This window comes from Carassius carassius, chromosome 20 (assembly GCF_963082965.1).
Source record: "Carassius carassius chromosome 20, fCarCar2.1, whole genome shotgun sequence".
NCBI classification, from domain to species: Eukaryota; Metazoa; Chordata; class Actinopteri; order Cypriniformes; family Cyprinidae; genus Carassius; species Carassius carassius.
Genome location: NC_081774.1, coordinates 16,558,141 through 16,569,644, shown reverse-complemented (window position 1 = coordinate 16,569,644; position 11,504 = coordinate 16,558,141). Strand labels below are relative to the sequence as shown.

General features: G+C 38.1%; 1 protein-coding gene across 1 annotated transcript; it reads left to right on the top strand.

Moving 5' to 3' along the window:
• Window positions 1-11,236, top strand: LOC132096498 (phospholipid phosphatase-related protein type 3-like). The gene is made up of 8 exons (XM_059501890.1): window positions 1-141; window positions 2,878-2,981; window positions 4,062-4,247; window positions 4,496-4,625; window positions 5,947-6,142; window positions 6,655-6,712; window positions 8,479-8,652; window positions 9,212-11,236. Exons 1-8 carry the CDS (start codon window positions 114-116, stop codon window positions 10,526-10,528), a joined length of 2,193 nt encoding a protein of 730 aa, XP_059357873.1. The 5' UTR covers window positions 1-113; the 3' UTR covers window positions 10,529-11,236.
• Window positions 11,237-11,504: the final 268 nt, after the last annotated feature.

Here is an 11,504-nt window from a genome sequence, read left to right as displayed (position 1 = left end):
GGGAAGTGAATACAAAGATAGTGTGTTCAAGCGTGAAATGGATTAAGTCGCATTGAGGAAAGCTGGAGCACCACAGACGAACCAAGCGACGGCGAAGGGGTCGGAGGGAGTCGATGAATTTCCAACATCAACGAGAAAGAGGTGAGATAGCAGTGTCTGTCTGATGGTGACCGAGTCTGTTCCTGGAAGCCCTTAAAAAGCAGACATGCTGAAACCTGACGTGTAGAATCAAGATTTCGTGCCGGGTTTGTATGTCTGTTTTCTGAAATGCACATTAAATATAAAAAAGTTCATTTTTAGCATTAGGCTGGGTGTTTCTGTACGACATCCCAGAATAATTCATGACACCATTTCAGGAAAGAGGTGTCTATGTGAGATGGTAACTGACCACGAGGACATTTTGAAATGCAAAATCTGAAGAAACAGAAATATTCTTCTTTAAGCGGGGCTTTCACATAATATGCTATATATATATATATATATATATATATATATATATATATATATATATATATAAAGATTAAAATTATATTGTAAAATCGCGTATGCTCTAACGCAGATGACTCTCTTAATCCTCCTGGAATGTTACATCTCGGTTGTAGTAGCCATGTGTCAGAGCACTGCTCAGTTACAGCAGTTCAGGACCATGTAGTGGACAGCGGCACAGCTGGTACAGTAGATCAGTGATTCAAGGGTGGGAATTGTGTGTGTGTGTGTGTGTGTGTGTGTGTTTGGGGGTGGGGGGGGGGGGGGGGGGTTCTTAACCCTCCCCCACAGAGAGTAAAAAGAAAAACAGATGGGGGCCCCTAAAACTATCTATTTTTTTTCATTGATAACATGCATATTATTTTTACTAATAATGTACAAAAACTTAAAAACAGAATTTGTTAACGCTTCTGTTACCAAAAAGTCAGATACAATTAAGTCAAAGCTAAAAACATAAAAGAGCGCACTAAATAGAAGCTCATAGAACAGAAGTTGAGTTCACCCAACAAGTAACCATAGCAACAGTATGTAGCTCAAGTTAGACATCATCGACCAATCATAAAGGTCTATTCACACCAAGGACGATAACTGTAAAGTCTTAATAGATGATAAATCACAAGTGGTTTCCCAAGGTAAAAACAGCTACATTGCTTTCATACTTTGAGAAATGAACTAATTCGGCTTTTCAATGTAGGGTTTCGCTTAAATTACAAAACCCACTAATGTAAGTGTACTAATTCAATTCCTTCACTTCACTGCAGACATTTTACATTATCTTAGAGTCTGCAGACTTTCTTTGAAGTTATTTTCAAACGTCTTCTTCCAGTGTTGATTAAGGAACGAAAGGTTGGATCACTTAAATGAGTTGAAAAATCTATTTTCTCTACATTAAGTAGGCTATGTATTTATTCAGTACCAATTTCCCACCAGCTGTGACATATTGCTGAAGAGACTCACAGACCGACTTGATTGCTGCTTTATTGCTAATCTCCTTTTATTTGCCAGCCAGTAGACTCCTTGACAGCACAGACTTGAGTCTGTTCATTCCCTGCCCTCTCCTTATCCCCCTCTCTCTTCAGAGACAAATAAAGTAGCACAGGATAAATAGTTCTCTCTCCCCTGAAAAGAGCCTTCTTTGTTTGTGCAGTGTGAGGCATGGAAGCCGATACGGCCAGCATGTGTGACCCAGCTTTCATTAGCTGTCCGCCTGGAGAGAGATGAGGCTATTCAGACTATTGCATGATATGTCAATACTGAATTCCACAAGGTAACTCCAGTAAGGGAAGCTTAGTCACTAATCAGTTATGTGGGCATGCAGAACTGAACATTTACAGTGCTAACAGTCACAGCACTGGTTTTAATCTGATAGTATAGGCAGCAGTATTGAATCCTGATATTGACTGGCTATGCAGTCTACCTCATCAGACACCACCACGATGCTGTAATATCATCCAAAACCATTAATCTTAACATTTTTGGTTGGACTGCAGTTATGTGTCATAAAGCTCTGTTTTTGAACCCCTTGAAAGCATTACCATCAGACATTACAGAACATCCTTAAACGGATGGTATTTTGTGGTATCATGGAACAAAAAGTAGTTTCGTTGCCAAATTTAGAGGCCAATTTTTTTTTTTTAGCCCCCAAAGACCAGTGTATTTCATTATGTGCACAAGGATATGGTTTATGAGCCTTTTATCACAACATGCCTTGTTTTCCAATTGATTATCATTAATGAAAGAAACATATCTCACATTAAAAAGAAAGCAGTTTTCCAAATGTAAAATGCAATTTTTCAATTCAAGGCCAATATTTTTTTTTATACATTATATTGTTTGTTATTCCCTGTCATTTAAATTACATAGTAATGAGACAGGTATAAATGTGTAAATTTGCCCCTAATGATGCTTTAATGGATGAATTAATTTTACACTTCCTGTATCTGCATATGTGTCCAGCCATCCGCAACAGAAGCCCAGAATATTTGCATGCTTAGCATGACAAATTACAACATGCCAAATGATCCATTTACTAGGCTGATTTGAGTACTTAGATATTCCAAGACTATTTAAGGTTGAGCCAAATAAAAGTTGCAGAATGTTTAATACCACAAGCATAGGCACATATGTTTTTAGGGTAGCGTTGCTTAACAACATACCAAAAAAAACAAAAAAACTAAAAACAAATTTCACTAGACAAAAACTCCAAAAAGGCTGGTTTGAAAGCTGTTAGTAGTAAAAAATAAATACATAAATAAATGATACACTGTGTGCCATTTCAAAGACATGTTTTTCATCCGTGTTAAATTCAATATGGCGTCTAACCTGTTTAAGGTATATAACATGTATCTAGTAAATATCCTGTGTTTGATTTTATCCTGTTCTCACTTTCAGATTTCACTCGGCCAAATGCCAAAATGATGTCTCCAAAAGACAAGCCCAAGAAGAAGCCTCCCAAAGACAGCATGACCCTGCTGCCTTGTTTCTACTTTGTAGAGGTATGCTGTCAACATGTTTCACTTGTTTTTGTGATTCTTTAACAATCTCTACAAGGCTTCTTCATCTTGCCGTTGAAAAATAATTTAAAGTTAAAGAATAGCATGACGTGTTACGCACCACTGCCTTATCTTATGAGGAGAGTCATCTGCATAGAATGACATTTACATGTCACTTTGAGTTATAATAGAATCACTTGATGAAACATAGGAGCCTGTAAAATGAATTGTGATTTTAGCTGTGTAATAAATGACAAGAGATGACTTGCAAATGTCACAGAACTGATATTTAACACCAATGCCATTTATTTGACATATAATGATTCATAAGCGGGACACAGGAATGCTCAACTTCTTATCCTGTGTAGGTGATGTCAAGTACATGTTTTAACCACGGTTAAGAAGTTTTAACATGATTTCAGTAGGATTATTTGGGATTAAACGGCTTTATTCCTATTCAATGAGATAATATTGTTGTAAACATCAAAGAAAATTGTTGAAATGTGAAACGCCAATGGAACCTATTTTTAATGTTTACATAGATATTTATACACTTAAGTCACACTGAAAATGTCTGAATATCATCCCACTTTTCTGAATGTCATTACATTTTAATAAAAAAAATTCAAAAATAAAACAAAGTGGCATTAGCAAACAAATGTTGCCAGAGCTTTCCTCAGAACCAACTTTTTTTTTGGCAATGAATTGAAATATCTAGTCTTGTGTTTGAGTGGTTGTATAAAATCAGTTCCTCTAGCTAATCACTACAGGTGTTGTTAAACACATTACTATGAATATTAATGTTTGATAGTCTAAGATAGTTCAAATACATTTTTATTTTTTTTACTTTTTTCACAGACAAATGCTATATTTTGTTATTTCAAGCCAAGGCATTAATGCATTTTAAAGCTTGGCTTAAATGTTCAAATATTTTTGGGACCACTGTATGCCTTATTCTGTTTGCATGAATAATTCATGAAGGTATCCATGCTGTAAATGTTGACTGATTCCTCCCTGCATTATCCTCTCCTGTGCCACCTTTCCCATAACCCAACTATTCTTGCTCTTTTTCTTCCCTTTTAGCTGCCAATAGTGGCATCCTCCATGATTTCTCTTTACTTCTTGGAGCTGACAGACGTGTTACAGCCAGCCAAAGTTGGGTTCCGTTGCCATGACCGCACACTGAGCATGCCCTATGTGGAAACGGGAGACGAGCTCATCCCTCTGCTCATGCTGCTCAGCCTGGCCTTTGCTGGCCCTGCAGCGTCTGTGAGTGTTCATACTCTATTCATAAACGACCTAACCTATTTATCTCACTGTTGCTACTGTGAATATTGCACAAATCCTGTTACTCTATTCACTGATGCAATGTGGACAGTAACAGCATGACCAGTGAATTGCATGGTCAAGGACCGAGTTTTAACATCTTGTATAAAGCATAATTAAACACTTGACAGATTGGATTCCTGTATTTTTGCTTCAGGCAGCTCTCATTCTTGTGTATGTTTTTGGCTTAGATCATGCTGGGTGAAGCCTTGATGTACTGCATGCAGTCCAAACTGAAGATTCGCTCTGGGACAGAAGGCAGTATAAATGCAGGAGGCTGCAACTTCAACTCCTTCTTACGCAGAACAGTGCGCTTTGTGGGTATGTTAAAAGATTCTTCAGTGTAGGAATGGGAAACTTTCAAATTAAATTATATTTGGGCTCAGACATATGTTTTAATGTTTTAAAGAAGTCTATTATGCTCACCAAAGCTGTATTTATTTGATTCAAAATACAGTATAGTAAAAACACGTTTTATGTGAAATATTATTACAATTTATAATAGCTGTTTTAAGTTTTTATATATGTTAAATGTATTTTATTCTATTTTTATTACTCCAGTCTTCAGTGTCACGTGATACTTCAGAAATCATTCCAATGTGCTGATTTGGGTTTAATAAATATTTATTTTATTATTATCAATTTTGAAAGCAGTTGTGCTGTTTAATATTTTTGTGGAAACTATGGGACATATATATTTTTTTTATTTCTAATGAATAGAAAGTTTAAAAGAACAGTTTTTATTTAAATTAGAAGTGTCCATAGAGTGTTTTTGTTAAAAAAATAAAAATATAAAATAAATAAATAAATAAAAACCTTTTTTAACAGTCACATTGGTCACACTTCATTTTAAGGTCCAATTCTCGTTATTAACAAACCATCAACTACTAATTTTGCTTCAATAAACTACTAACTTGCTGCTTATTAATGGTAAGGTAGTCGTTACGTTTTAGTATTGGGTAGGATTAGGGATGTAGAATATGGTCATGCAGAATAAATGCTTTATACGTACTAATAAACAGCCAATATTTTATTAATAGGCATGCTAATAAGCAATTAGTTAATAGTGAATATTGGTGCTTATACTAAAGTGTTACCATAACAAATCTACAAAGATATTTGAGGTATGTCTCAGTCTCTATTACATGCATTACTGATTTTAGCTGACCCATAAAGAAACATCCTATGGCCAATCAAAATGCTTTATCATTATAGAAACATTCTGAAGCTGATCTGACAACTAATGCCATAAACACAAACAAACAAATTGGCAAGTATACTCAATATTTCAGGTAAAGTTAAAAAATATATAAACAACTAAAATATATATGCAAATAATACATCTTTGTATGGTACTTGTATGGCACACATGGAAAAGCCTTAAATGTTACTCGCGGAGAAAAATTTGACGGTCCACTAGATCTCCTACTCTTAGTTTTATTACTCAGAAGTTGGGACCTCTTCTGACTTCTGACATTCATTATTCATGCACTGACAGCATTCAGACATTTTTACAGGCTATTTCTATTTTGGTAGCAGCATATGGTCTAGTGTTGGCTATGTAAGACTCAAACAGACAAACAAAAATATGTCTGGCTCTGTTCACACAGTTCCATACTGACAGTTTCTCGTCCCCACACAGGTGTTCATATGTTTGGGCTATGTGCCACTGCATTGGTGACTGATGTTATCCAGCTGGCCACTGGCTATCATGCTCCCTTCTTCCTAACCGTGTGCAAACCCAACTACACACTACCGGGTGTGGCCTGTGATAAAAACCCCTACATAACCCAGGACATCTGCTCAGGCCGGGACCAGTATGCCATCCTGTCAGCAAGGTGAATACACACAAACAACACCATGCCTTCTCACATATGCCAAGGTAAATTCATTTAGTTGTTGTGTTTAGGGTGTTACCCAATTTGCATATTATATTTGCATGTACGTATTAAAACACAAAGTATTGTTTATTTGTATGCAATTCACACACACATTTTGCCCCTGTAGTGTTGCATACCCAATGTGTGGACTAAACAGGATGACAAATAGATATTCTTTGTTTTTATTTCAAGTTTTTTAGTTTTTATCCCATTGCAGCATTTCCCTACATATATTACAAATGGATGTTATCCTTTTTCTCCCCAAATGCTTGTCAGGGGGCACATAGAATGAAGAAGCTATGGAACAGATATGAAATTGTGTTTTGCTCACTGAAGCGTAGTACTTTCTTCCTGCATCTCTTCCTTGGCTCATTTACATTTTTTCCTCACATGCTAAAACTCTTGGCTGCGCTCTGTGATAATTCATGTTAGGGTTTTTTCCTCTTTTTTGTCTGTCTCTGTGTTATCAGGAAAACTTTCCCCTCCCAGCACGCTACTCTGTCTGGCTTCGCAGCCGTCTACATCTCGGTAAGCATTTCTATTTCATTTTCCCAGGGAACTTTGATTTAAAAATGATCTGACACAAAATAGTTGTAATTTGAATAACTGTGCCACTGTGATCACTGAGCTAGCACTCTTATTAGAAGGATTCAGTGTCAGCATTATGTAGCGTAGAACATTGTCAACCGCTGATTGACCTCTGCTGATTTCCTAATAAGTGTAGAGTATATAGGCCACAGCCAGCTTGGTGTCCCACAGCTGTAGAGCCTGAGATGCTCATTAGTCTACTTTTGTTAGCTATGCCTCGTTAAACTCAAAAAGTTTTCCAACTGTTAATGAAGTCATTCTCTCCGGACAGTTAAGAGAGACAGTCAAGCTGCTTTAACTACATTTGGAGTATTTTAGGTTATTCTAATTGGTATTAGTGTTATCCTGTAGAATCTAATTGGTGGACCTTAAAAAAAGCATATAAACCAGTTATTGTAAAACAATGAAACAAAGGTAACTAACTCAAGTAAAGTGGACAAGGAATTGCATGGCTTTCCCCATGGAAGTATGTATGTCTCAAATATAAAAAATTAATCATTTAAGTTAAATTAAGTAGCTATCATTTTAATAAAAGAAGGTAGCCGAGCTAAATTTTTAGATTTAACTCTTAGACTCTCTAAATATCAATAAATATCATATTCTAGTATATGAAATGGAAGGGAAATTGTGCCTGGACAAAGTAATTGAACAAGCCTGATAAAATAAAAAACAACAACAACAACAGCATTAAAATACTGTTCTATTTCATTTTGAGTTACTACTATTTAAAATCTTTAAAGAAAACTCAAAAGAAATGTGTTAACAGTGAAACATCAACTAAAAGGGATGGTTCACCCAAAAATGAAAATTCAGTCATTATTTACTCACCCTCATGTCGTTCCAAACCCGCAAGACCTTTGTTCATCTTCACAACACAAATTAAGATTTTTTTTTTATGAAATCTGAGAGCTTCATGACCTTGAATAGAGAAGAAATCTTCTCATTGCTTCATAAAATGACAGCACTGATGTCACATGGATTATTGGTCCTTGAAAGTGGTAATTGCATTGCTGTCTATGGAGGGTCAGAAAGCCCTCAGATTACATCAAAATATCTTAATTTGTGTTCTGAAGATGAACAAAGGTCTTACAGGTTTAGAACAATATGGGGTAATATAGTACATTGGACAGTATCTCCGCAGTCACGTGGAAGACCACTATTGGTTTGATTCCCCGACAGGGAGAGCTAGTTCTTTTGGGGAAGTCATGGCTTAATAGAAATTCAGATTTGTAATCCAAAGGTTGTGAGTTCTAGTCTCGGGCCGGTAGGAATTGTAGGTGGGGTGAGTGAATGTACTGTGAATTTAATGTGCTCTCTCCATCTTCAATACCACGACTGAGGTGCCCTTAAGCAAAGCACGAACCCCCAACTGCTCCCCGGGCATAAATAACTGCCCACTGCTCCTGATGTGTGTTCACGGTGTGTGTGTGTGCACTTTGGATGGGTTAAATACAGAGCATGTATTCCGAGTATGGGTCACCATACTTGGCTGTATGTCACGTCATTTTCACTTCAAGAAAATAATGACAGAATTCTCATTTTGGGGTGAACTATCCCTTTAATTAAAACAAACAAGTACAGCAAAAACCCTAATTTTAAGTGGAAAATGAAAAAGTTTAATTTGCGACAGCTGCTAAAGGTAATTTCATATTTATGAGGGTTGAGTAGTTGTCATGTTGTTGTGATACTTATGTTTCTCTTCTCAGATGTACTTCAATGCCACCATATCAGACAGTACCAAGCTACTGAAGCCTGTGCTGGTGTTTGCATTTGCCATAGCAGCAGCCCTGGCAAGTTTGACCCAAATCACCCAGTATCGGAGCCACCCGACTGACGTCTATGTGGGCTTTGTGATAGGGGCCGGCATTGCTGTTTATCTAGTGAGTCTTTGTTTTTAGTTTGCCTCTCTGAACAACTTTTGCTTTGACAGCTTGAATTTTGGGTTAACAGAGGATATCAAGACTTATTTATCTTCCTCTTTTCACTGTTTTATAATCTGTCGACTGCAAGCTCTATATTTAGGATTTCCTTTCTATTAGAGAAAAAGAAATCTTCAAGGATTCATCAGGAACAATTTCACAGCTCCTTTTCACTCTCTCCATGTCATCTCTTTGCTTCGTCTCTTTCCTCTGATATGCTTTTGTGTTATAATCTCTATAACCATTCAAGTGGGTTAAAACTATTTCTAAAAATGTCATTTACATTACAATAGTAAATAGGTTAAAGAAAAAAGCAAACAGACAGAAGTATAAGTAATAAAACTTTTTTAACAGTAAACTTTTGTTTTAACAGTAAAAATACAAAATAAACTAAAAACATTTTGTGGCTCCAAAAATCATCCTGTCAATGGAAAACCTTCCCAGATTTGTCTTTATGTGGTCAAAAATGTCTCACGAACTCTCGTTAACCTTACAATAACAACTGTTTCTCACACTCCAGGCACTTTATGCAGTGGGGAACTTTAGGTCCAATGAAGAGTCCTACTCAAGACCACTGAAGCAGCCCCCTCCTCCACAAAAAGATCCTCTTAGAGAACTGACACAGCGTGGCCATGACTCGGTGTACCAAAAGGCCCATGCTTCTGAGAGCAACGATGAACTATCAGCCCCGCCACATGTTGCTGGCCTGAACCGTAAAGTGCGTAGAGAGAAGGCCTCAGTGGGCAGCCTAAAGAGGGCTAGCGCAGATGTTGAGCTCCTGGCTCCTCGCAGCCCAATGGGGAAGGAGACCATGGTGACCTTCAGTAACACACTGCCCCGTGTTAACACCAATGCTATGGAGGAGCCTGCTCAGCGTCACATGACCTTCCATGTCCCGATGGACTCTCAGCGTTCTAAACAGTTGGTGTCCGAATGGAAGCAGAAATCAATGGAGATGCGCAGTCTCAGCTTGAGGGATGAGGAAGAGGAGGAAGGAGCAACTGCAGAAAGAGTTGATGGACTTGAAGGAGAAGCTTCAGAAGATCTGGGCATGCCGTCCTCCCTTTATCCTACCGTGCAAGCCAATAGGGGAGCAACGGCGACAGCAGGAGGTGCCAGGGCAATGATGCCTCAAAGGTCCGGTGCCCCACAGTTGGTTCATATCCCAGAGGAAGCCACGAGACCCCCACCAGTGTCACCTAAAAGCTCCACCACACGGGCAAAATGGCTATCCATGACAGAGAAAGGAGGTCCAGTACCAGCTGCCACCCCAGAACCTCCACGATTACCCAACCAGCCACGGGTTATGCAGGTCATTGCCATGTCTAAGCAACATGGTCCAGGTAGCATCACCACACTAAAGTCTTCTGAGACTGCCTCATCCTGTGCCACCTCCAGCACTGGCTCAGAGTCGCCGTACTATCGTATTCCATCGGAGCAAGACAGAAGCAGCATTGTCACAGTAGATGCTCACGCTCCTCATCACCCAGTGGTCCGTCTTTCTTCAGGCAACGGGAACACGTGGGATTGGAGGAGCACCTCCAATGGCAGCACTGAGGTTAATGCGACCAGCCGAACACTCCCCAGGCAGGAATGCGTCCGTGATTATTTTCCCATGAAAACGGAATCCCTCTGCTCCTCTACCAGTGATCCTGATCCAGGGATCCTACCTCCGCCACCTCATCCCGACCTGCTCCTTGACAGCAGTCTAAGTCGAGATTCCTCGCTTCACTGTAAGTCCTCGATCTCAGCTAAAGACTGGGAGCCTGGGCAGCCTCACCCAGAGCCAGACCACTTCTTTAAGAACTTGCAAACAAACAGACCATTTAAAGACTGAAGATGTTACTGTAGGGCAAAGCAGGGACACTGCAGACTTCTTTTGGGAAGAACCCAATGTGAATAATTGTGTTTTCAGTGGATGGCGAGAGAAGACAGACTTTTTGGTTATCTCACATGGAGCATCTGGGGTGGATTAGTGCAGTGGAGCACCAGAAGGATCACACAGACTTGAGGAGGCTGTTGAGTGTACATGCACAATCTGTGAGGAAAGATGACCCACAAACCTCAAAAAATTAAATACAAATTCAAGTTGTAATTAATATATTAAGGCTTTTGGTTCTTTGCAGACAGTTCTTGTGAGTAAAGACATAACAACCAAACATATTTACATTTGAGGTTTCATTCATACACAAAGACTTGCATTGTATTGTACAAGAAGAAGTCATGTTTTAGTTCATTAATGATTCTCACTGACTCATTGGGGACAGTTTTATCCTGGCAATATGGACAGGTAAGCAGTCTCATGGCTTTGCTGTGTATGGAATCGTTTTTAAGTAGGCCTAGTCGTGTTCTCCTTTTTATACTAAACTATGAAGTACTCTTGCTTGTTTGTACATGTTGCATGTGTTTATTTATGTGTCTTCTTGACTTTGGATGGACTGTTATAATATCAGCAGGGATGGTCTCTTTCATTTTGCTGCCCAATGTTAAGGTTTTTGTAACAAACTTTGAAAAATAAAATTGTAATAATACTATCTGCTTTTAATCAGTGAATCTAGTGAATTCTGATAGATGTTTCGTCAAAATCCTTAATTTTCTCAGACGTTTTGAAAAAAAAGTGAATGTGTTCACTGATTTTCTTCTACACTTTCATTAATTTACTGTACATTCAGATAGTTTTGATAAATGGAATATCATACAGATTATATTTATATATTCATTTTTCAGAACATCACCAACGAAAACTACTGCTAATAACAGGGCATTTATTAATACATTTATATTAAACAATGTTCAATCGTTTATTTTTTAGG